Source organism: Mycotypha africana (assembly GCF_025528875.1).
Source record: "Mycotypha africana strain NRRL 2978 chromosome Unknown BDF20scaffold_15, whole genome shotgun sequence".
Taxonomy (NCBI): domain Eukaryota; kingdom Fungi; phylum Mucoromycota; class Mucoromycetes; order Mucorales; family Mycotyphaceae; genus Mycotypha; species Mycotypha africana.
In genome coordinates this window covers 133182-157084 of record NW_026515739.1, presented here as the reverse complement: position 1 = coordinate 157084, position 23903 = coordinate 133182, and the positions used below count along the sequence as shown (strand labels likewise).

The following is a 23903-nucleotide window of genomic DNA, read 5'->3' as shown; positions in this document are numbered from 1 at the left end:
ATAAACTATCTTACAGATCTTAATGTTCAAGAACTTGGTAACCACGATCAGCAAAAATCGCTCCTTCGGTATACGGTACATTTCAACTCGATCAGAAACTATTTATGCGTTGTCCTCATCTCCCGGGAAAGCTGGTGTTGCAGTTATCCGTATATCAGGCAAAAATGCTTTAGAGGTATAATGACTTTTTATGGAAAATATCCTAAGGTATTTTGAACTTAAGAAAGTTAACAGGTTTAGTTTTCGTTAAAAATTCACAGGCAATCAATAAGATGACCTTTCCTTCGAAAAAACCAATAGAGCAAATGAATACTGAACCGCGTAGGGCGTACTTCAGACGAATCCGTCACCCTCAAACTGGAGAAGTATTGGATAAAGGTCTTGTATTATGGTTTCCAGGGCCTCACAGCTTTACTGGGGAGGATTCTGCAGAATTCCAAATTCATGGCGGTACTGCAGTTGTCCAAAGTGTATTGAACGCACTACATGGCTTACCCGACTTTCGAATGGCTGAGCAAGGTGAATTCTCGAAAAGGCAAGGTGTCAATTTGAATTATCCGCGAGTTACCATAGGATAAATGTATCTTACCTACCAATCTACCTTTTGTTCTCTTCAAACAATAGGGCTTTCGATAATGATAAAGTTGATTTGACAGAATTAGAAGGGTTAGCCGATTTATTGAATGCTGAAACGGAAATGCAAAGACGACTAGCACTACGGCAAGCGGAAGGTGGTTTAAGAAAGCCATTTGAAGATTGGAGGAACCAAATCATCAAGTGTATGGCTATGACAGAAGCCGTCATCGATTTTGGAGAAGATGAAAACATTGAAGATGATGTTCTGACCGATGTGAGAAACAGAATCCAGCAATTATATCAATCCATGTCTCTTCACGTAAACGATAGTCATGTGGGTGAAATTGTAAGAAATGGAGTTCAAATAGCCATTATTGGGCCACCTAATGCTGGTAAAAGTACGTTCCTCAATAGACTAGCGAAAAGAGAAGCTGCCATTGTGTCTGATATTCCGGGAACGACCAGGGATGTGGTAGAAGTCAGGATGAACCTAGCTGGTTACCCTGTCATGTTATGTGACACTGCCGGCCTAAGAGAATCATCTGACGTTATCGAAATGGAAGGCATAAAACGAGCAAAAGCAAGGTATACAAGGAAGTTCTTAAATGAATCAATAGTGAGTTTAACCTTCTCCCTATTAATTTTCAGGATACAATCAGCGGATATCAAGGTTTGTCTGCTACCATTGGATACCCCACTATCAATAGACTCTGTAATTCGGGAAGTTATAGATGACGATACTTACATAATCCTTAATAAAGAAGATATTACAACGAACAGCGATGAGAATTTGCTTACGGCTTATAAGAGTAAACTACTGAAGGAAACGGGCGTGCAGAAGGTTTGGACCGTAAGTAGCAAAACGGGAAAAGGTGTCGATGTGTTTATCAATGAAATGATTGACATCTTAAAAGCAAAGTAAGTCCGTTAAAATGAAAATGTATGGCTTTTGAAAACTAAACGCATGGATAAATCATATATTCTTAGATATGATACTTCATTGGCAAATCCCATAATGATTACGCAAGCACGGCATAGAGAACATTTAGAAGATTGTTTGAGTAGTCTGAAAGCTTTTTTGAGTAAGCATTACACTAAAATTGATGCAGACATGTTTACTGTTATGGTAGAATGATGGTAATTTCTCACTTTTACATGTAGATATGCCAGAGGAAGAGTTGGTATTGTGTGCTGAAGAGCTACGTCAGGCTGCTGATGCTTTAGGAAGGATTACTGGCAAAATTGATGTTGAAGATGTTCTAGATACACTTTTCGGACAGTTTTGTATAGGAAAATAATTTGCAAAAGTCTATTGTTGGATGTATTATAAAATCTTGATGATGGTCATAGAAAAACTTAAAATAAGCATACAGGTATGCGAGGACGAGTTTTTCTAATAAACTGTGTATTACTGGTACTAAATAAAGTGCCATTTAGTTGAAATATGCATATAATTCTGCGCGTTCGAATCCAGCCAAACTTGTGAAATTAATACTGTTTAATTATTTATTATTGATTGGAGGACAAAAAAGATCATGCCAAATGGCTGTGCTTGCTTATAGACTGATTGGGTGGTGCTTTTGGAAATATGATTAAGTGTCGTTACTAGTCTTATAGGTCATAAACAATTGGGATCCATCTGTTTCCTCGTGCATGATACTGCAACTATCTCTTCCCGAACAATTTTCATAACTCAGTATATCGTCATGACGATCATTACGAACAAAGTCCGCAGGGCATATATTATCCTCGTCACTACTCATGAATTCATTACCCAAATCTGCATATTCATTGTACCCAATAATATCTTCGCTTTCATTGTTGTAAATGAAATATTTGATGTTACTGTCTACTGACGTCTCTTGTTGAAGAGCTATGTCCATTAAGGTGTGAATAGGAGGGCTGCTAACCATACTATACACATTTGAAGGTACTGAGTCCGTAGAACATAGATGGATTCCTTCTTCTTTTATAAATGAATAACCTTCAAAAACATCCGGTTGATCTCGTTGCTGATAGAAATAAGGATCTGATAGAAGACTATGCTGACTCATAGTCAGATCTTCAGCTTCCTGCCGTCTTCTGCTAACTGGAGATAGTCTCGGTGTCAGTTGCAATAACTCGCTGTCTAAAAGACTTAAATCCATTTCTGATTCGATAGCAGGTCGATAAGGTGGTTTGATACGCTTGGAATATAATAAACCCCAATCAATTGTGTAAAAGTAAGGGTCAGAACGAACCTGTAATGGTCCGTCAGATCCACTGCCTAAACGGCGTTTCGGTTCCCTTCGTAACAGACGTGCAATGAAATCTGCTGTCTCGATATCGATAAAAGCTGGAAACTGAAGAGGATCTTCACGTATACGTCGAAACATTTCGTCCCTATTCTCAGCCCAAAATGGAGTAATGCCAGTAATCATTTCATACAAAATAGTCCCCAAGCTCCAATAATCTACTTCGTAAGAGTACGGTAGTTGATCCAAGATTTCAGGTGCGATATACTCAGCTGTTCCGCAGAAAGTGGCTGTCTTTTGCATCTCGTCGGCGGAAGAAAACTGCTTCGACAGGCCAAAATCTGTTAGTACAATATGACCATCGGCGGTTAGAAGTATGTTCTCAGGTTTTAAATCCCTGTAGAACAATCAGTATTCAGTAATCAACAGTTGTGTTGATAAGATAGTAATAAACTCTTTTTGCTTCATTTTTGCGTTGTACCTGTAAAGTATGCCCATGCGATGTAATTGCTGGAGTCCGAGGGTAATCTCTGCTGTATAAAATAAGCATCTCTTTGTATCCAGTTTGTGATGGAGTCTTAGCTGTGTTGCTAAATCGCCTCCTACATGGTAATCTAGTACAAGAAAGAGATAATTCGAATCGCGAAACGCGTAATGAAGTCTAATTAGAAATGGATGATTTAATAAAGCAATATCTGCCAAAATCTGTTGTTCTGCTTTGATGTGAGTCAACTGTTCTTGCTCAAAGACGGTCAGTTTATTGATAGCTTTTAATGCATACAATCGGGTAGTCTTCTTATGCCTTACTAAAAATACCTGGAAAGAAGCAATGCATAAATGGCTGCATATTCGAAATGGAAAAAATCGACGAATTATCTTACCTTGCCTATACAACCTCTACCAATTACTTTAATAAAGTGAAAATTCTCGATAGAAGGGTCGTGTTGCTTTGGTAGGAAGCCTTCGTTGACAGATTGTGACGACGTAGATATTATGACACTTTTGTTTTCATTAGAGGAAGATGAACATTGTTGTTGTTTTCGCTGTAACTGTAAACTCTTCCTTTGTAATATTTGGTGTTCTGAATCTAACAAAGATGCTGATTTTACATTATTCTCGTTTGATAGCGGTGATGGGCCACGATGGACGACAGACAATGCATTAAAGTGACCTTGGTCGTTACTCGTTGTTTGTCTATTGTCTCTTGTGTTCTTGTTGATCGAAGATGTTATTGATATGCTGTTCGCTCGTAAGTCTTTTTTTGAATACCAGTTGTACTCTGATTGTCGTTTCTTTATTATAACATGGTCCTGTTCACGCTGAGGTCTAAGAAAATCTTGCAACAGAGAAGAAGATTGAATTTCTATGTCGTTAAAGCAATGATATAGATAGTCTTCAAGTATAGTAGCGTTCGAAGCATTTCTATTATTATTGTGACAGGAATCAGAGTAAAACGAACAGTGAATTTTTTCTACGTTGATAAAATTGCGCAACAGCCTCTGTTTGACTTTAGGTGCCTTCGACTGGTATTCTCGGTTAAATCCAGAGTTACGGGTTATACTATGTTGGATATTTGGTAGGCGTATTTTATTTTTCCTGAAGGTACCTCTAATCTACATAGTAAATAAAAATGTCAGTATTCGCTCCAACAAAAACTATTGACATAGTCAATTCCGCTGTACATACTCTTCTATCGAAGTCAAAGAAATCTTCATAAAATCGTATCAAAATCAAGTGTCTGGTTGGTTCTTCAACAATTAGAGTAAAAACCTATTTTTGAATTCAGGTCAGGAAATATCAGTTGATGTCCAAAACAAAAAGACTGTTTCAGTTGCGCGTTCCTTGTTGTCAATTTCTTACAGAGACAGTCTGGTGCTTTGTATGATCTTCTTGACATTTGCACAACATGATCGTTTCAATGACACCAACATACTTGTAAATCACGCTTTTTGGAGATGCCAATTTTTTAACTTTTCTTCTCCTTTGAAATAGCTGCTTAACTGACATGATCGCTTGTTAACCCTATTATATATTTCTATGAAGAATATGTCAACTATAATAAGATAAGGAAAACAAAATGTACCACAAGGGCACTAATGGGTGACAATCAGGGCAAACTTTGGCTTGTCGAAGAGCTCTATTGTGAGACACAACGGATGATGAAATACTTCAGATGTTAGCACTGTAGTAATAATATTTGTGTTCTGAAGATCTATTTTCGAGGCACTTTTTACTGTCAGTAAACGTTGTGCAAACGAGGCATTTCTTTTCATGACGTTTAGTGATACAGTGTGTTGCATCTGAAATATAATCCATTGAAAGTAAAATTGAAATTCTTATTTGGCCATGCAGTAGAAAGTTTTCATCGTTGAGAGGAATGGTTGACCATCAGAATATGTGTGACAGAAAGAATGGGAATCACGAATTCTTCCAGCTTTTTTCGAGGTCGTCCGCTCTACAAATCGTTTAACCGTTGAAATTGTTTAAATTATTCGAATTGTTGAAAACACAGATATTCTGACAAGGAACTTAATTTCTACTTCCTAATGGAAACGAACGTAAGAGCAATGCTTTCCTGACAAGTCGTTCCATTAATACATGTTTCCACCAATATCTTGAAATTAAAAGTTACGGACGGAATGCCCATTCTTAATTAAATGTGAATAACTTAAACGCCCGCGCTATAATCCTTTCGACGCTTTTGTAACATTGTTGAATATGCTTTGGTAAAAATGAATGGCATTGTAAAGCATGATAATATTCAACAACGATTTGCTTGGTCATCCTGTGTAAAACACTCTAAAACTATGGATGACTATGTAAACACTTATTATTGCAATACCAATAAAAAGGCGCATGAGCAATACAGTAACGAGTTTTGCAGCCGAGGTGTGAATAAATTGTGGCAGCTTCCATGATACACGAGAAGCACCAAAATAATATTAATAGTCTACGACCAATAATCGTTTTAGTCAGTGTTGGCCGTCTTGCATAACAATGAGAGTGACAATTTGTCGTCCTTCAAAAACACAAGCAGATTCAATACGGAGAACATACAATAACACAAATACACTTTTTAAAAGACAAATTAAACTTGGTGACTATAGGTAATGTATGCTTTTTATAAGCGAAAGTGTAAACCGAATTGATCGAACTTTGCTATTTTGCATTTTCGAGGTACCATGTTGCATGACTTTCGCAACAATTGTGTTGACCTGAACTAAGGCAAGTCGTTTTCCTGCAGATCCTTTGTGCTAAAGTTGGTTACCGGCAACCATGAAAAGAGCTATTTACTAATGAGCAAAGTTGCAGTCCAATTGACCAGTTCATACTAATTGCTTCACAAGCTTTACCGCTAAGTATTTTGGTTTTCTTTATAGTATACAAGCTATCACAAAGGACTTGTAGCAAGAAACATATCGCAAGCTCGTTGATTTATTTGTACATTTCAGAAGCTCGACATTATTTTGGACCAAAAAGTAAATGAATCAAGCATTCAGATTCAAAAACGGTATAAGCTTTATCAACCGATTGAGCAGCCATTATATATCTTACAAAGTGTCTTTGAGAACAATGGTAAAGCTAGTTCGGTTGGGTGCTTGTCCAATTGAATGCACTCGAAGTATAGGACTTTGGAGAATATTTTCAATGGTTTGTCAACTGCCAACATAGCTATCCACAATAAAAGTACCTTCGTTGCATACTTCTATGTCAGTAAGAGAATTGGATTGTAAATGTAATCAGAAAAATTTAATGGAAGCTTTTGAGGAGGAAAAGGAATACAAAATGAGAATTGCAAAAATACCTCCCTTCAAGATCAAAGAGGCTTGATTATTTTCACTATGCTAGTCAACTTTCCCCTAATTTTTCGCGATCACAAACGCTCAACTGTATAGTTTGCTACACAAAAAGGGTATCATCGACTTTCTTTAGACGAAAAGAAAAGTATAATAACGATGCTATTATTCGAACTAAGACTTTATGAATGAAATTTATATTCTATTGACGTTGTTGTATTTGCTTAATTAAAGATTTATAACTGTTGTAAGTCGATGACTATGAACTTAAGTGTCTTTATTGTTCTTCAGATGAAGTAGAAGGATTATTTACTCTGTGAGGTTTAATGGGAATTATATTAGTTGAGGACGCGTATGCTAGTCACTAATTTCAGGTTCGGATGCTTATTGCGTGATTATTATACTTAGGCCTGTATTTTGTTCTATGTTGTACATAACCCATATTAGATGCAATATAGATAGACCGTGGTAGAATGTATTCTCTACCTGGTTGTACGTACTCGAGTATTGTAGTTATTATCTCACCAAACAAGTCAGATGTATTAACGACTCTTTATTCTCGCGACCGCTTGTTTATAGTATATGTTTATACTTCCCAATTTTGTGTACAATCCTTTCGATTAAAGATCAGAAATACCACTAAGCAACTTTGGAGTTATATTTATGGGAGAAATATTAACCTATTTTAAATAAATTGTACTAAGTTTACTGTAAGTTCCTTATATCCAAATTGAAATTGAATTGTAAGTTGGGGAGAAGGTTCAAACAGTAAGCATCCTGCCTTTAGTTATGGTTAATGAATATCTTATAACTCATACTGTTGGGATGTGTGAAGGAGTGATATCAATCAAACATGTAAATAGAATCAGTCTCATTTAATTATTAAAGCATAGCGTTGACGTCTCGTTTCGCAATTGTGTTACAGTCTTGATACTGCAATACAGCATACACTCTTTGCTTTGACGCTGCTGTCGTTACAATCTCCAATTTTGATGCTGTATCTATTACATATCTGACTAGTCAGATATTCATCGATGAAGCAGATTTCCACAGTCTCTGTTTCAGGTTGCTGCAGCTTCATTCTTGTCAACTTTCTTTTGCACCTTCTTTGACAACACCAGTTTAGACGAAGAAGCACAAGAATAATCAGTGTCTGTAATTGGTATTATTGTGCGTGTAACTAGAGCAGCGTTGATGATTTCTTGGTAGAGCCGTAAAAAAACAGTCTTACCTATGTGTAGTTTGGCCTTTCTATGGCTGTTCTGAGCTGGAAGGCGTTGTTTGCCTTCTAAAAATATTATCTCAAACCAAGACTAACAAGTCTAAAATGTAATTACAGTTTTTCTTAACATGTTATTCTGTTCGTCTGGAGAAAACAGTATGAAAGTCCGAACCATAAGCGAAAAAGTGTATTCTAATCGTTTGGGATATAAACCCTAATTTATGATGTTGTTTCGTGACTAAAAACTTTTTATCAATCGGCGCAACAAATAGAAAGTGCCCATTTTACTGTATTGTGCGTATGTCAAATTGATTATTGCTACTTCTTTAATACATAGCTTTCTTTCGTTTACATTTCGAAGAATAGACAGAAAATCATTATACCTCCCTCTTTTTAAAATGCCAGGATATCAGTCATTCCCAGTCCTAAATCAGCAATTTATTGTTGACAAGAAATATCAGTTCATTCGTGAAATGGGTCAAGGAGCATACGGCGTTGTTTGGTGAGTCATCTTGTTTGGTTTTGAAATGTCCAGGTAGCATCTGGCTTCTAACTGTTAGAAAAAATAGTGCTGCCAAGGATACTGAAACGAATGAACAAGTTGCTATCAAGAAGGTAAAGAGAGTGTTTTTCTTTTTTAATTTTCATCCCCCTTTGCCTCTTATAGCGCTAATCTATTTTATATCATATGTAGGTCTGCCGTATTTTCGAGAAAACTATATTAGCCAAGCGTGCATTACGTGAAATAAAATTATTGAAGCACTTTAACGGACATGAAAATGTAAGTTTCATTTAGAAAATACGAATGGCGTGTATATAAGTTCAGATAGGCTAATACTACCAATATGTGTTTTGACTAATTCAACAAAATAAATAAAAAGATCACTTCAATTTTTGATATGGACATTGTCAATTTGCAAGATTTTAACGAAGTGTAAGAGAATGAAAAGTCAAATAGGATGCATTCGTCATGTTATTATAGTGAAGCCAAATCGTATTAAAAGGAAAACTTCTTCAAATATAATAGTTATTTGGTGCAGGAACTGATGGAAGCAGATCTTCATCAAATCATACGTTCAGGGCAACCGTTGACAGATGCTCATTTTCAATATTTCGTATACCAGATTTGTAGAGGTCTCAAATATATCCATAGTGCCAATGTAAGTTTCGTATTTTTAGCTTTCCCAAATATACAAATAGAAAGATAGTTTATTAGCTGACGCGTTTCCTGTTGGTGTGTACTCTTTTATTATATCCTATGTAAATAAATAGGTTCTTCATAGAGATTTGAAGCCTGGTAATTTGTTAGTCAATGCAGATTGCGAATTGAAGATTTGCGATTTTGGATTGGCTCGCGGGTATTCTTCTACCCCTGAGGGTAATGCCGGTTTTATGACAGAATATGTTGCGACACGTTGGTACAGAGCTCCTGAAATTATGCTAAGCTTTCAGAAATATACTAAAGCCAGTAAGTAAAAGATCATGCAAGCGATTAAAAAACCTGATTTACTCACGATAAGGTATATTTCAAATAGTCGATATGTGGTCTGTTGGATGTATTTTCGCTGAAATGTTAGGCGGGAGACCGCTATTCAAGGGCCGAGATTGTAAAGTATAATAATTACTGAATATCGAAGCTTTCTCTTATTGCCTCACCACTAACCCTATCATTACCATAAGATGTTGACCAATTGAATCAGATCCTTGGCATCCTCGGTACGCCTGATGAAGAAACTCTTTGTCGCGTTGGAAGTGAAAGAGTGAGTTATAAGACAGTGTGACAAAGCATCATATTGAGAGATGTCGAAAGGCTTACTGATTGCCTTCATATTAGGCCCAAGTTTATATCCGTAGTCTGACAAGAATGCCAAAGATACCATTCCAAAACCTTTATCCTAGAGCAACACCATTAGCCATTGATTTATTGACCAAATTACTTGCATTCGATCCCGCAAAACGAATTACAGTCGAAGAAGCTCTTGCACATCCTTACCTTGCTGCTTATCATGATGAGGATGACGAGCCTTCACATACGCAAAGTTTTGATTTCTCTTTTGAAATTGTTGAGTCAATGGAAGATATGAGAAGTAAGTTGTATTTGAATGATTACGTGGCAATGCCTGTTCTCTCAATCCAATTGACACCTCCTTTCTCTTCGCTCAATCCCTAACTGGGTTATTTAGAAATGATTGCACAAGAAGTTATGACATTTAAATCGCAAAAACATGGGTTACCACCTTTACAATTAAATACAGCCAGTTTGAAGAGAAAGGAAAGCTTGAGTGCAAACGACCGAGAAACACTTGAAAGAAGCCGTGATGTAGCAAAAGACGTAGATGATTATGCTTCTCATAGAAACTCCTCATCGGTAGCTGCTGCTGCAGTTCCTCAAGATGAATTACGTCGTGATATGGATGTAGATGCACTTGAACGCGATTTAAGTGGAGCTATATAGAGAGAGAGAAAAAGCAAGAAAACAGGATATACATACAATATGGCAAATGGTGATTTTTATAATTTGTACAGATCAGTTATAGTAAAAGGGAAAAAAACGAGCATCTAAAGGGCAGTTTTATTTAAATAAGTCTTGGTAATATATATGAAATAAATAAGATCCAAAAAACAAGAGAAAAGAGAGTTGTTGGCTCCAATTTGTCGATGAAGTTAGCGCAATTTCTTATCTAATTCTGCTTTAGCTGAAATCTCTTGTTCTGTAGGCAAATCATCTCCGGTTTTGTTATGTCCGAGTCGAGGTATCACCTTCTTTGATACTCTTTCTTCAATGGGACGGAAAACTTTGTCAACAATGTGCTCAATAGGTTCGTCAAATATATAAGGTAAGAAAGGTACAATTCCAAGACCTAAGACGGTAGGTCCCCATCCTTTCACTTTAGGATTTTTGACGTTTTTGAAGCCATATGCACTATATTTGACGATTGAATGAATTGTCATCATAGGGAAAGCCATCGATGCTAAAGATTGGAATATGCCTCTCTTTACTACTGTCGTTGTCACTTCGGCGTTATTCTAGTAAAAACACGAACAAGAAAATAAAGGGTTATAACACACGGACTTTATGTTGCGCAAGAGAGAAAACAGATTAGTGAATGAACTTACAAGCCCAGCATGATGAGCTTTATATCCTTCGTAACCGACATCACCAGCAAGATAGAGCCAGCTAACGCCATAAGCTGCTGTCACGATAACAGGAGGAACGATAGGTCGAAAAGCCTCACCTACATCGCTGGTATAAGCTAAATATCGAGAACCAGCGACCAAAGCTGTACGTAGTCGAGCGGCATAAGCCAAATAACGGGCATTTCCTTCCAAAGTATCAACCTTTCCTTCCACAACTTTGTCTGTTAATGTTTCAGGTGCTTTAACGTGCTCTTCGTTACTGTTGGACATATCTTATTGCTGGATGAGGAAGGAGTTGTATTATAAATGAAAAAGCGTAATGATTTAGTGACAGTCCCATGATTTTTATATTTGCCATCCTTGTTGGCAGCCAAAAGTCAGTTACGCCACTGTTGCTTGATGATTGGATCCCCTCTTAACAATAAACCCCATTTATGGTAAATGACTCGACAATGACCATACTTTACAGTTTTTTACGAATTAAAATCGGAAATACTACTAGGCAACTTTGGAAAAATGAATGGAGTATATTATGAAAAAAAATATTTACATATTTTAGATAAATTTTATCATAAATTCAGACGCACTTACCAAAAATTACCCAAATTGTTATTGAATTGTGAGTTGAGTAAATGAGGTAGAAACAGTAAGCATTCGGCCTTTGATTACTTTATGAATATATTACAACTTACACTGTAAGGATGTGTGAAGGAGTGATATCAATCACACATGTAGGTCTCGTTTAAAAGATGTTTTTGGCAGCATTGACGTCGCGATTCCAAATTGTATTACAGTTTTATACTGCAATACAGCATGTACTCTTCGCTTTGACGTCGCTGTCGTTACATTCTCCAAATGTCGAATGCTTGCATTTATTACAGCTAGTCATAATATTCATTGATGAAGCATACTTCCACCTTTTCATTTTCACCATCAATAGGTACTTTTGCCTTCTTGTTCGGACACAGATTGCTTGTAGGCCATGTATGTGTGGCTTGCTTACAGGACGGACACGTAACCATTTTCGTTGTTTTATTATCAGCTTTGAATTCTTCGAGAGCTTCTTTTTTTACACCTTTTTTAACAACGCTGGCTTAGACGAAGAAGCACTCAAAGAATCATTGTATGCCATTGGTATTAGTGTGTGGGTAACTGGAGCAACGTAGATGCTTTCTTGATAGAGTCTTAAATAAGATTATCTTACCTATGTGCAGCTTGGGCCTTTATAAGGGCCGTTCTGAGCTGGGAGGTGTTGTTTGCCTTTTCACCTTTGTTTAAAAGAAACAAAACAAAAAGAAAAGAACACTGTGTGTTCTATTGTATATCGCGTTCCTTTTTTCTTTTTTTGTTGTTGTCTAAGAATTGCTTCATTGACAACATCACGATCAACTAACTCAATAAGTGATGGCTCTTATCAACATGCACCAAAGTTCTGAAAAATCATTGCTATATACAGACAGTGGCGTATCTCTGCTCCTCAACTAGTTTTTTGATGTTATAGTATGCTTAACATATTACACAGGGTAGTTAAGCGCGCCGGTTATTGCTCTTGTTTCCTCATCACCCCTCCGTTTTTATAGTGCCCTGAGTTCAAATTTTAAAAAAGTTATCTCAACATAAAATTGTCAAAATCTAAAAAGTATTCATAGTATTTCTTAAACCCATTATTCGTCTGAGGCAAAAGTATGAAAGTCCGAAATAATATTTTTCCATGAAAATTGCGCTGTTTGCAATGCAACTGTCACAGTTTGAAAAATAAGGTATCGGTCTTTCACTTTAAATACTTTAATGCTTGGCTTACACTACTAGACTTTTCTTGCAGCCCACAAGATCAAATGAACCTACAGAGCCCAAAACGAGGTGAGCATGCTGTGCCTATTTCATTTGAGCACATATACAAGGAACAATAAGTATAAATCGTAGAATGCTCGGTAGCACAGATAAATGACTCAAACTTAGCGCGTAGATATCTTAAAGCCGTCAGTTCCGAAGAACCATTTTCGTTATGCGATTGTGTGAGAATATTCCAGGACGACCATTGTTATTCTATATAGAACCTGCAGTATGAGGATTTTTTTCGCCGCATTTACGTCGTGTTTCCATACAATACCGCTAGCGTTGCAAGGTTGGTACCGCTTATCAATGATCCATCAGCCATCATCACCTCATCCATAACCTCAGCCGTTACAAACCTACAAAAGAGGTGTCAGACAGTACTAAATCAAAAAGTTGAAGAGCGTAACATGGGGATTCATTATAATCATTTTTGAGTAATATGTCATAGTCGAAAAGTGTAGTAAGATTTTCCGAATATATAATGAAAAAGCAGCACGAATCGTGAAAGTGTCAGGAAGACTAGTTTATACATTAAATTCAAAAACTATTTACTTCCTTTCCAACGATTATTACGTACTTCGATGCTGTACAATGATGATTGAATATAGGCAAAATATTTTTGTCTTTTTAAATGAAGAAAACGGAAAGCAATTTCACGGAGGAGAGATGAAAATACAGAACTAACTATTATGGGCTTAACGACTTTAAGAGGACCTAAATTCTTTTCGAAAAAAAGTATGCATTTGCAGTCAAATGGTGACTGTAATCCATACACTCTGCCACACATGATTCATGGCTTTGCTATAGGAATATTTACAGTGTTCTGTGTCATTTTGTTCTTGCGTTGTTTGCAAGTGTTATCATTAATCTGGAATTCGTATTTCTTTTGGATTATCTTAATTTGAACACTTTTCTTACTTTGAAATAACCGTTATCTAATCAACGGGCTACCAACAACTCACTTGAACGTTAAGGTGGTAAGAGAATGGTGTTTTGGTACTCAACGAAAGATGGCTTTTTCTGACGTTTAGTACAACTGCCGAAACGTCCATCCAATCCTTAAAAAACTTGGTAAGTTATCACGATGATTGTTACTTGCTTCACTATTTCAAAAGGCTGGGATATTTAGGAATTTCTATTCATCATGATTATAGCGTCATAAGAGCACTGATAGGCTTGCACTGATATAGAGTAGCTTACTGGACAGTATTGGTTAACCTACAAAATAAGAGGAATGAGCTCTTCTCGTCCAAGTTTGCAACTCGCGAAGGTCCATTTTCTGTGCTGTTGCCTATTGTTCAGAGAAAAAAAAAAAAAAAAGAGTGATAATTAGCTCTCAAATTTGTTTGGCTCGTATGCTGACACAAGCAGATCCGATTTCATACAGCTTTGACAGGATTCGTAATTTTTCTGCCTGTCGGATGTTGGTAGGGGATGACAAATATGGACTTGATTTCTAACGATGCACAAATTGGCACCGGTCGAGAATGTGTTTCACCAACCAATTAAAAAGTGCAAACTGAAGATTCTGATCTGAATTGAAGACTAGTGATTTGTTTGAAATTACTCAAGGAACGGAAATCAATGGAATCATACGTCCCTTAATTCTAAAAATATCCATATGAACTGTTGCGTACGAAATCGAAAAAGGTACGAATTATTTCTATCAGCTTCTACACATGCTCTAAGGGGAGTTCACTTATTGTGTTTTGATGGTTTTGTTCGATTGTACAACCTCGCTCTTCACTTGAAACGTATATCGATCACTTAACTCAAACCATGTTTCAATCCAGGAACACTAAGTTTCTCTGCGACTGTTCACAGTCCAGCAAAATTCTTAGAACGTTCATTATGTTGTAATAATATACAGGTTCAAAATGGCTAGACGATGTGATAAATGGTAAATGCTTCAGCATGGATCGTTGTAAGATAGTAGTATAGCTATATTTTTTCTTTTACTACTAAAAGGAGAAATTGCTTCTTCATTTTAGGAAATTGCTATCGGGTAAACGCACAATTTATGGTAAAGTAACTGAGATGAAGAAGTTACCGTCAAGATTTTTCGGCTGCGAATAGTGGAAAATCTAGGTCAGTTAGACATGACCTTTTCATTGACTAAAGTGTTCTTCTTATTGCCAAAGTAATTTAGTGTAAATATTCATGTACGGCGATCATAACTGTCCAGTTGAAATCGCATTATGCATCTCTCACATGAGCTCGCGAGAACAAACGTGTGATATGACACCAAAAAGAAAAGATTTTTTTTTTCTAAACAGACGAAACCATGCGTTGTGATATTTGAAGTGGTCGTTCTGAGCGAGTGAACGAACGTATATGTGACCCAGCAGACGGATTGAAAAGGAAAAATGCATTGTTACTGCTTTTAGTTTGTGGCCGTTGAAAAGGTAGAGAATCTTAAAAAAAAAAAAAAAAAAAAAAAAAAAAAAAAAAAAGATATAGAGAGAGCAAGAGGTTGTGTGTACAGTCTGTAAACCCAAATGAATATCGATTTTTTAGTTCAATTACGATTGCACAATGTTATGTATTCATGTATAACTAAGGGGAAATAATACGGAATTGCATTCGTTCCTTGTGATCCTTCCGTTGAGGAACAAGCTTAGACTATTTTTGGTCGGAATACGGTATTTGTTGAGCTGTTGTCGTTGCTTTGTGCAGCTTATACAATGAACTGTGATCAAAGTAGATTGTTTAGAGTTTAAATTTGTTACATCAAAAACCTGTGTAAGTACAGGCCCTTTTAACTTTTCCGTTCGAAAGTCGAGCCATCATTAAGAAGTTGCCATTATTTTTTTTTAATCACTATTCCGGATTACACAGGAAAGTAACTTATTTGGCTATTAGTTGCTGTGTAGAACAGAGTCAACATTTATAATGTACATGTATTACAAATAAGGACAAAGTTTGGAGAAGCGAGACAGATTGTAATGTCCCTGAATTAATGGCTCTCAAAAGAATAAAGGAACCCCAACCCCAAGCAAAGCGCGTCCTTATCTATATACTGATAGAGTTGCTTAGATTAGAAGAATAGTAAGCCATAGAGAAGTAGCAGCTGTGCCTATTGAACAACTTTCCAGTTCTAAGGCTTTAAACCCCTCAGCTCTTTGTGTGTATATGAAAATAAGATATAAAGTATGTTAGTACTATTTCGACAATAGAGCAAGAAGACAGAAACAGTCTGTCCCCCTCCTTTGTTAGACTCTCTAACTTTATAGTGAACCTTTTCCCCCGCAATTTCTACAGTTTGTTTGCATATAAATAGGCCAATTTTCACAGCTTTTCATCAATTTTCTCCTTTTTGTTTCTCTACTTAACACACCTTTCTTACCTACAAGCATATATCACTCGTCATTATGTCTACCATCGAAAATATGAAACACTTGAGCTCGTTTGATGACACACCAAACCATTTAAACAAGTCGGGAGCTAACAGAAAGAGATACGACTGCAACCAGTGCTCTAAATACTTTTCTCGTCCAAGTGCATTGCAAACTCATATCTATACTCATACCGGAGAGAAACCGCATAAGTGCGACATGTAAGTATGAGATTAAACTCTAGTAACACCTGGCCACTGCTCTTTAACACTCCTGCTTTTTTTTTAGTCCTGGATGTGGGCGACGGTTTGCCGTTATCAGTAATCTAAGAAGACATTTACGTGTCCATAGACCATCCAACTTGAGACGCAGGCTTACTTCCTTTGAAAGGCGCGCTTACATTGAACAATTGATTCAGAAATCTGGAGGCTTTATTGATGAAACCCAGTCTCTTTATCTCAGTAACAATAGCTCGTCGCTGTGCTATTCTTTCTATCCCGCATCACCATCTTCACCAACCCCTTCTTGCACAAGTGCATCAACAACTACAATAACTCATACGGCGGATTACGGCTACAATTCACCAGTATCTGTGGAAACGAGTGGTTATCGTTTGCTGAAACCCAAACAAACGAGGCCATTATGTTTGACCGTCAAGCACTTGTTGAATTAGTTACCTTTCAACAAGCTTCAGAAAATTTATCAATCTCAAGTATATACTTTCCTTTGTCACATCTATGCCTGTTTTTTCTTTTTTTTTTTTTTTTTTTTTTTCTTGCTTCTGTTTTTTGTTTTAGTTATCCTGCCCCTTTTTTCCCAAAGATATCCGATATAGTAACAAAACACACACACACACACACACACACACACACACAGATACAGAGAAAGAGAGAGAGGGAGCCCAATCTGTTTCTATGTATATTTCTGCAAAACATGCATTTTCTGATACACTCTATATTCCGTTTATGAAGCTCATTATTTATTATTTGATCTTGCTGCCCCGTTCACAAACACATACACAACACGCACATTTGTTCATTATACTAGTTTTCATTTACTTTATGGTTAACTCTACGTTAAACGATATTCCATGAAAGAGCTTGCTCTTCTCGTTAAATTAAAAGTACAATCTGTAAGTGATTCATGCTAAAATTTAAGCACACATTAAAGAAAAAAAATAACAAAAACAAAAACTAGCCAATAAAAAAGGTTCCTTCTATTTTGTTTCAAAAAGAAAAATAATGGCAGGAAGCTTTTTCTTCTTCTCATTTGCTGCCTCTCGCATAGCAGCACACTATCACAGAGTAGTAAAAAAAAAAAAAAAAAAAAAAAAGAACGCATAACAATCTTATTACACTTACTGTATCACAACTGAAAAAGGAATATTATGGCTGAAGGATTCAATATTTTTCAAACAATGACAATTACACCAAGGTCATTTCCTCGAATGAACCTGTTTGACATCGAGGTAAACTGATTGATAACTTTCCTCACTTGACAAACTAAACATCCTTATATACTGTTCTACGTATTTCACAACACATATAGGGCGAGAGGGTCAATGTAGATAAACTTGCAGAAACATCTCGCTTGATCCTTATAACAATAAAAAGCACGGCCTGTCCAGCCTGCCCTCAACTTTTGAAATTATTAAATGTATTTGGTCTGGATCCTCGAACAAATACCTTTATTGATCCATTTACTTCTCAAAAAGTAACAGTAGAAGCTAGTAAAAAGAAAGTAAAGTAAAGTTATATGATGTTTTTTTCTGTTGAATTTATACGAAGACCAACCTTTGAACGTACGAACTTACAACTAAATCTCTAATATGTAAAAAAGCTTTATAAATCACTTTTAAAGAAAGATGCAAATTACATTGTACTATGTCCAGGAACGAATGCTGAAGTACGAAATATCCAAATCGAAACCCAATTTTTTGGCTATCCGTTTGTTTCTTCCGAAGGAGGTGCTGATCAGTTAGTCCAAGCATTAAAAGTAATGCTAACAGAACATGAATATTTGCCGACTATTCTAGAAGTATCTGATGACGCAACATCCGTCAGTCCTGTCTCTATCGGTCGAGGGCCGGGCAACTATTTCCATGATTATTTGATACAACACTTGTTTTTAGAACGTTGTAAAGAAGAAATGAAAGGGTTTGCCACTTTAAGTAATGCTTATGGGTGTGTGAATCAATTAAAAAGAAGAGCTGCCAAATGCAAAGAAGGAAATATTGCGCCTAAATCGATAGACTTAAACTCAACCTTGAACAGGAAAATAAGCCCGGCGGTATTACCCAAAAAAGCTAAAGAACTTGAAACGATGGTGAAGGAAAAAAATGAGAATACCAACAGAAGCATGCTACATATTCTGCCATCGGAATTACTAGAAATGATTGTATATCAAATATCTGATGTGTCGTCTCTAATCAAGATATCTGGCGTTTGTCGCGAATTTTACGTTGCAGTTTGTAGTGTACTGATAGGGTATATTCGTGAGCAAATATCTTTACTGAAGGAATCGCTGCCTGATTTGGAAGATGCTATTTCTGTGACTGAAATGCAACTTGCTGACGAGCGACTCGATCGTTGGCGTGGACATCAAGAAGATGTAGATGCTGCAGTATCTTTTAGAGAACTTCAAAATCGATCACAGGAAGCCAAACATCTTTTAGATGAGATTAATAGATGGATAGAGAATTGGAAATCATGTAGAATCAAACGTATTTTGATTCAATGAATAAAACAGTCATTTTTTCATCTTATTCCGAAGAGCTTCTGGGTTGTATAAGTGTAGGCAACTGTATTCATTTTCTCTACACATTTTCTGCCGACCGTCGCACTGCAAAGGTGTGTTTGTCGACCGTGGAAATTCAGTTCAAGAAGGTTTTTACAGTCGACGAAAAAAGGTTGGCACAATGAATAAAATAATTGGTCAGCTTGAAATGAAAATGGTTCAACAGAATGGAAAAATCTCTGATTGTATTCGCAACGCATCATTTTACATCAACAGAGAAGACTGCGAGAAGTGGATAAAGCATTCTTTGACGTTCTGACAGAGATGCTTGAATTGTGAAAAAGGATTATAAGAGGCAAAATAAAAAGCATGCGTGACCCATTTTCGTATTAAATGATCCATTTTCATTTCAAGCTGGCCAATTATTTTTTTTTTTCATTGGGCCAAGTATCTGTTGTTTTCCGTAAGGAAGAAGGATTTAAAGCAGTCTATATCAAGCCCTATGTCTCGAAAAATCTAAAGATGGTGGTAAGTGTTATGCGGACAAAGCGTGACGAGTTGATATATAGGGACTATCAAACAGCAATCTGTACTGTATATCCATTCTATGCTATAATCTACGAACTGCACAGTCAAAAGAAAACTACAAAAGTGCTCATTGCATATGATGTTGGTTCAACATGAGTCAAAGATACAATTTCTCAAAAAATGGAAAATTTCGATGTTTTGTGGAGCTTCATATTTGCCGCCTTTGCTTTTTTTAGGAAGGCACGATCAGAAAGTTCAGGTACACACTTTCGGATAGTCGGTCGAAACATGCACACAGCGACGGAAACTAAAGTCCAGGTTGCACGAAAATCAATTACATCGCAAGCAAAATTATTCCAAAAAAAAAAGACAGGTCAAGCGCCTCAGTACCTTCAGTGCATCCAGCGCATCTACAGGTTTTTCTGTTCGTTTGCGTTACTTTCTCTCGTAGTTGCCGCCAAAAAATAGGGAACGCAATATGAAGTCGTGCAAATTGAAAGGAGAAATCCAATAGCCAGCAAATCGTTATGTGCTATTAATGATCTGACCTCGCTGGCCAAACATCTGTTGGATATACGCTGCTCTAACTGCTCAGCAACACCCCGACATCGATTTATAACAAGATCGCAACCTCAGTCCTGGCCAAATGCTCGACTCCCTCTTTAATAACCTCCCCATTAGCAGTTTGTCATGTCCACATTCTTCCCTTTCCAACCGTTTTCTCGCTCCCCTTTCCCATCAATCGTTTTCCTGCTAAAATCGTACCAGTGTTCGTAAATACTTAAGATTGGATTGATGGAACATGTAACTCTAACGGTTTCAATAAGTTTCAACTCATCAGCAATAATCCGGTTTTGCTAATTATATGAAGGTCGATAAAGCAGTTTGCTAGCTGGATTGTCATAAGGAGTATATGCTTGTTGTATTGTAAATGAGGCGAGCGTGCGTAATGATATCAGTACAACGTCCGCAACGTTGAGGGTCGGATTGAAGCAATGTAAGGACCTTCCACCTAATAATCGCTGTTGACTGATGACCGTAGCCACGGCTTGTCTTACACGGATATGAACTTGGACTGAAGGGACGTGGGGGAGGCACTTTTCCAGTATAAATGATCAGGACCAAAGGACACATTGTGTAAATATTAGCAGTTTCAAGCGCCACCGGATGTTTGCCAAGGTGTATTTTTTTCCAGTTAATTGAACTATAAAGATCATTCATAATTTAATTAATGAAATCATTTCTAAAGTTGCTGAAAAGCTCTGCATGTTGCCAAGGATAGGATACTTCGTTGATGTAGAATGTCCTTAACTGTGTCTTTTTATAAGATAAACTTTTGACAGGAAAGTAACTATCTGAAAATTCATCGATGATGCATTTGGAAGGATAAGCTTATCAAGCCATTTTCGAACGGGTGAAGTGTCATCAAAATAACTTTGTCTGGCTTCAGCAAATCATTGACGTCTACCGAAAACAAAGCTGGTACCCAATCTTTCTGACCTTGTCCATATTGTCAAACAACTCCGTATCATACCGTTCGCAAAATGCGAACAATTTTACCATTTCTATAAGTACCAGCTGGGAGAGTGATGATGGTGTTGACGCATAAACGATTCGTTGACGGTCTTTTGCACTTTCACAAGAATTGGTGGGAGAGATTACTGAATAGCAAGGGTTGGTATATACAACATGTTACAACGGCTGCCGTTCTCAGTATTGGCCACTGTGTATGTGTAAACTGGAATGTCCTATAACTCACTTGACACGATGTTAAGAACAGTTGAAGCTCTTAAAATATGCTTGCTTATCGGTCGCTTCCCAGTAAATTGTCATAGGGCAATTTATATAACAAAAGATCACCATCTAAAATATAATTGAGCAACCCGCTTAGGTGGTAAGTTGATAACTGTAATTGAGCGACGACGATAAACATGGTGTCTTCAATATCCTTTCAGATGAAGTACATATATTGAGTACTATGTAAGATTTGATGGAGTAATATCATTTTGAGGACGTGTATGTTTAGTCATTAGTTTCAGATTCAATGCTTCATGTGTAATTATTTATACTTACGCCTCTATCTTGTTAAGTATTGTACATGACCAATATTGTTGCTTTTTGTCATGATAGTAATCATTAAGTAAAAAATAAGGCTGTTGGATAAAGCTAGGCTGAATGCGTTGAATGCGCTGGATACGCTTTGACTAGGAATTCAATTTCGTGCAACCTAAACTTTGGCTTCCGCTGCTGTGTGCATTTGCTATCGACTGAGGACGAATTTATTAGTCGAAAAGAGTCTCCTCTAAATGCAAAAATGAGAAAAAATTTTACCATTACACTTCTCCTTTGTGTTCCAACGATGTCTATAACACTTATTTTGATTCGTGATTAGCTGCATGTTCGAAACGGGGAAGTGAGAAAAGTGCATTTTCTTTTTTTCTTTTTTTTTTGTCATTTCATGCGATTGATGCTGCAAGCTAATCCTAGCAAGAAAGGAAGAAGTGGCTTTACATATGCACAGTCGCATTAGGAGACTTTTCAGCTGTGGGAAGTGAGTTTCCTAGACTGAATACGGTTCCGGTATGAGATTTGTGTGCGCGTGCTGTATTGTTCTATCAGCTTATTTGTAAATGTGAAAGCTATACATGGTGGTTGCTACTCTCGTATGTTATATGTAATCTCCTTTTTGGACGACGCCACCCCTAAGACGAGTAAAAGCTATTTTTTTGTCTAGGTATGATTTCAACTTATGGTTTCCTATCTTCAGATTCATAGAGCTTCTATAGATAACGGTGAAGATTTTCCGCATTTGTCAAAAACAGCAAATTGTAAGGTTAACAATCCGCAGATCATTTTCTCTGTTATAGAATGACCCGGTTCACACCCGATATGGGGCATCGACATCATACTGTACATATTTGTCTTTTTCTTTCTTTTCGATTGCGTTCCATCAGAAAAATCAAAGGCAGATGGCTTTCATCGATCCGCAACACAAACTCTGTTATTCTCGCACTATTTTGTTTCGATTATTACAACTTCGGTTACACCAGCCACGGTTTCATTATTGTATCATATTCTTTATATCTTTTAAAATGCGGCTTTTCGTTTTCTATTTAAGCTTTTTCCCTTTTTGTCTTTTGTGTTAACAACAAGCTTTTGTATCTACAGTTTATAACACCAAAAAGAGGCCTCATTTCAGGAGTTGCAAGTTTCAAAACTATGAATCACTGTATAGCAATCCTCAGAAGCGTCAACGAGATTTACACCAGTCTCCGCGCATATTTCAAGCATTCTAGGCTTTGTCTAATTGCTACGACGTTTGGCATAATTGACTAGATATACAATTTTTTGCCACTAATCGGTAATCCTTTGCATATACTAGCTTGGAAATCGTACAGGAAGAAGGTAATTAGTTAACCTTACTTTTTTCTTTATCTCCGGGTTAGAGGGAAAATTCGCACAATATGCTAAGCTATTTCATTTGCATGTCAGTTTAGACTTTCTATCGTAGAAAAAAATTGGTTACCACATAACAGAAATCCCCCGTAATCTAATTGAAAATGGATGCCCATCTTTTTGACTAATTCTTTTATTGAGTAATCAACTGATTACGCACCCAACGGGCAACTGCATGTCAGAAATCATAGTCATGCCTTTATCATTTAACGTGTATTAAAATAGTACCCGCAAGAATATCAAGAAAAGTAAGGAATAAGTTAGCATAATGTTGATAAATTATTGGTAGGATACATTGAATATGCTATAAAAGGCTTGTTTCGTATATTATAGTATCATTAGCTTGAGTAACATGTCACTATGTACTTTTTTTCATCCTTCAATACTTTAATAAATGAATTGTTAACGCGTCTGATAAACGAACTATTTTCTTTTCTGTGCTGATCGGCCTATTGCTACCATTGAAATCGTCTTATTCTGTTGCGCTCCCTTTGTACTTTGCAAAGCTGCTCATGTCGGCCGTTTAGCTTTTTGACTCTTAAGTACCTAAGCAGAATTCTGGATTTTTTGCACAGTAGGTGTCAAAGATGAGAATACAGAGATAAGAATAAAAAAAAAACTTTTGAAATCCTCATCCGACAAATATCAACAGTGGTCACTGTATAGTTTGCAAGGGAGAAGACCATCGGAGGGGTTGGTTTTATGTTGGTGATTTTGAAGGTTATGGAAAAAGTCTGAGGTCAGTTTTAGTTGTCTCAAGCGTACTACAGTTCTTACCAGTTTCTATTGGCGTAATGCCTCTTCTAACCTTTAATGCCTCCAGATCTTTGTTCCTTCTGGTATATTCGGCAAGATTTGCACGTTTGTTCTTGCAGCATCTTCTCACTTGATGCTTCTCCGTATCAAAGCCTATTGTAGCAGTAAATATTTCGTTTCTACCAGGATCAACTGCGATAGAATAAAAACGTACAGAAAGCATTCTACCAAAGCGTCCCGGATTAACACTGACCGCTGCTATTAAGTTCATCATAGTAAGTGCCTCTGT

General features: G+C 36.8%; 8 protein-coding genes across 8 annotated transcripts; 6 read left to right on the top strand and 2 right to left on the bottom strand.

Annotated features, from left to right (window-relative positions):
• Positions 1-22: 22 nt before the first annotated feature.
• BDF20DRAFT_927890 (uncharacterized protein) lies at positions 23-2089 on the top strand (the record flags this gene model as incomplete). Its single annotated transcript, XM_053084715.1, has 6 exons — positions 23-175; positions 261-535; positions 625-1161; positions 1225-1494; positions 1564-1658; positions 1738-2089. The coding sequence occupies 6 exons, from the start codon at positions 23-25 to the stop codon at positions 1872-1874; spliced, it is 1467 nt and encodes a 488-aa protein (XP_052931130.1). The 3' UTR covers positions 1875-2089.
• Positions 1834-5081, bottom strand: BDF20DRAFT_221719 (kinase-like domain-containing protein). The gene is made up of 5 exons (XM_053074950.1): positions 4671-5081; positions 4497-4580; positions 3692-4423; positions 3292-3626; positions 1834-3207 (listed from the first exon to the last, which is right to left on the bottom strand). Exons 1-5 carry the CDS (start codon positions 4815-4817, stop codon positions 2169-2171), a joined length of 2337 nt encoding a protein of 778 aa, XP_052931129.1. The 5' UTR covers positions 4818-5081; the 3' UTR covers positions 1834-2168.
• Positions 5082-8067: 2986 nt separating this feature from the next.
• On the top strand, positions 8068-10373 carry BDF20DRAFT_899891 (MAP kinase). Its single transcript, XM_053082702.1, has 10 exons — positions 8068-8331; positions 8399-8444; positions 8524-8610; positions 8711-8763; positions 8857-8989; positions 9102-9297; positions 9365-9436; positions 9510-9589; positions 9664-9916; positions 10013-10373. Exons 1-10 carry the CDS (start codon positions 8228-8230, stop codon positions 10282-10284), a joined length of 1296 nt encoding a protein of 431 aa, XP_052931128.1. The 5' UTR covers positions 8068-8227; the 3' UTR covers positions 10285-10373.
• BDF20DRAFT_899890 (mitochondrial 18 KDa protein-domain-containing protein) lies at positions 10374-11440 on the bottom strand. Its single transcript, XM_053082701.1, has 2 exons — positions 10947-11440; positions 10374-10856 (listed from the first exon to the last, which is right to left on the bottom strand). The coding sequence occupies exons 1-2, from the start codon at positions 11235-11237 to the stop codon at positions 10494-10496; spliced, it is 654 nt and encodes a 217-aa protein (XP_052931127.1). The 5' UTR covers positions 11238-11440; the 3' UTR covers positions 10374-10493.
• A 6-nt stretch (positions 11441-11446) lies between these two features.
• On the top strand, positions 11447-12133 carry BDF20DRAFT_899887 (uncharacterized protein; the record flags this gene model as incomplete). Its single annotated transcript, XM_053082700.1, is given in 5 exon segments — positions 11447-11474; positions 11492-11493; positions 11529-11533; positions 11569-11702; positions 11730-12133. 2 exon segments carry the CDS (start codon positions 11669-11671, stop codon positions 12131-12133), a joined length of 438 nt encoding a protein of 145 aa, XP_052931126.1. The 5' UTR covers positions 11447-11474; positions 11492-11493; positions 11529-11533; positions 11569-11668.
• Positions 12134-16091: 3958 nt separating this feature from the next.
• BDF20DRAFT_899845 (uncharacterized protein) lies at positions 16092-16882 on the top strand (the record flags this gene model as incomplete). The annotated part of the gene is made up of 2 exons (XM_053082699.1): positions 16092-16359; positions 16427-16882. Coding segments are annotated over exons 1-2 (565 nt in total), but the record flags the coding sequence as incomplete, so codon positions are not given.
• Positions 16883-16989: 107 nt separating this feature from the next.
• On the top strand, positions 16990-17470 carry BDF20DRAFT_899844 (uncharacterized protein). The gene has a single exon (XM_053082698.1). The coding sequence runs from the start codon at positions 17053-17055 to the stop codon at positions 17230-17232; it is 180 nt and encodes a 59-aa protein (XP_052931124.1). The 5' UTR covers positions 16990-17052; the 3' UTR covers positions 17233-17470.
• BDF20DRAFT_991852 (uncharacterized protein) lies at positions 17448-19698 on the top strand. Its single transcript, XM_053085361.1, has 5 exons — positions 17448-17606; positions 17687-17878; positions 17999-18848; positions 18887-18987; positions 19151-19698. Exons 1-5 carry the CDS (start codon positions 17526-17528, stop codon positions 19211-19213), a joined length of 1287 nt encoding a protein of 428 aa, XP_052931123.1. The 5' UTR covers positions 17448-17525; the 3' UTR covers positions 19214-19698.
• Positions 19699-23903: the final 4205 nt, after the last annotated feature.

Coding starts and splice junctions, on each gene's coding strand:
- BDF20DRAFT_899890 (XM_053082701.1), bottom strand. CDS start 11,237: ATGTCCAACAGTAACGAAGAGCACGTTAAAGCACCTGAAACATTAACA. Junction 10,857..10,946: donor AAGCTCATCATGCTGGGCTT/GTAAGTTCATTC, acceptor TGTTTTTACTAG/AATAACGCCGAAGTGACAAC.
- BDF20DRAFT_991852 (XM_053085361.1), top strand. CDS start 17,526: ATGGCTGAAGGATTCAATATTTTTCAAACAATGACAATTACACCAAGG. Junction 17,607..17,686: donor TGAACCTGTTTGACATCGAG/GTAAACTGATTG, acceptor CAACACATATAG/GGCGAGAGGGTCAATGTAGA. Junction 17,879..17,998: donor TAGAAGCTAGTAAAAAGAAA/GTAAAGTAAAGT, acceptor TCACTTTTAAAG/AAAGATGCAAATTACATTGT.
- BDF20DRAFT_899891 (XM_053082702.1), top strand. CDS start 8,228: ATGCCAGGATATCAGTCATTCCCAGTCCTAAATCAGCAATTTATTGTT. Junction 8,611..8,710: donor ACTTTAACGGACATGAAAAT/GTAAGTTTCATT, acceptor ATAAATAAAAAG/ATCACTTCAATTTTTGATAT. Junction 8,990..9,101: donor AATATATCCATAGTGCCAAT/GTAAGTTTCGTA, acceptor GTAAATAAATAG/GTTCTTCATAGAGATTTGAA.
- BDF20DRAFT_899844 (XM_053082698.1), top strand. CDS start 17,053: ATGTATATTTCTGCAAAACATGCATTTTCTGATACACTCTATATTCCG.
- BDF20DRAFT_221719 (XM_053074950.1), bottom strand. CDS start 4,817: ATGTCAGTTAAGCAGCTATTTCAAAGGAGAAGAAAAGTTAAAAAATTG. Junction 4,581..4,670: donor CAAAGCACCAGACTGTCTCT/GTAAGAAATTGA, acceptor ATTCAAAAATAG/GTTTTTACTCTAATTGTTGA. Junction 3,208..3,291: donor CGCATGGGCATACTTTACAG/GTACAACGCAAA, acceptor ATTGTTCTACAG/GGATTTAAAACCTGAGAACA.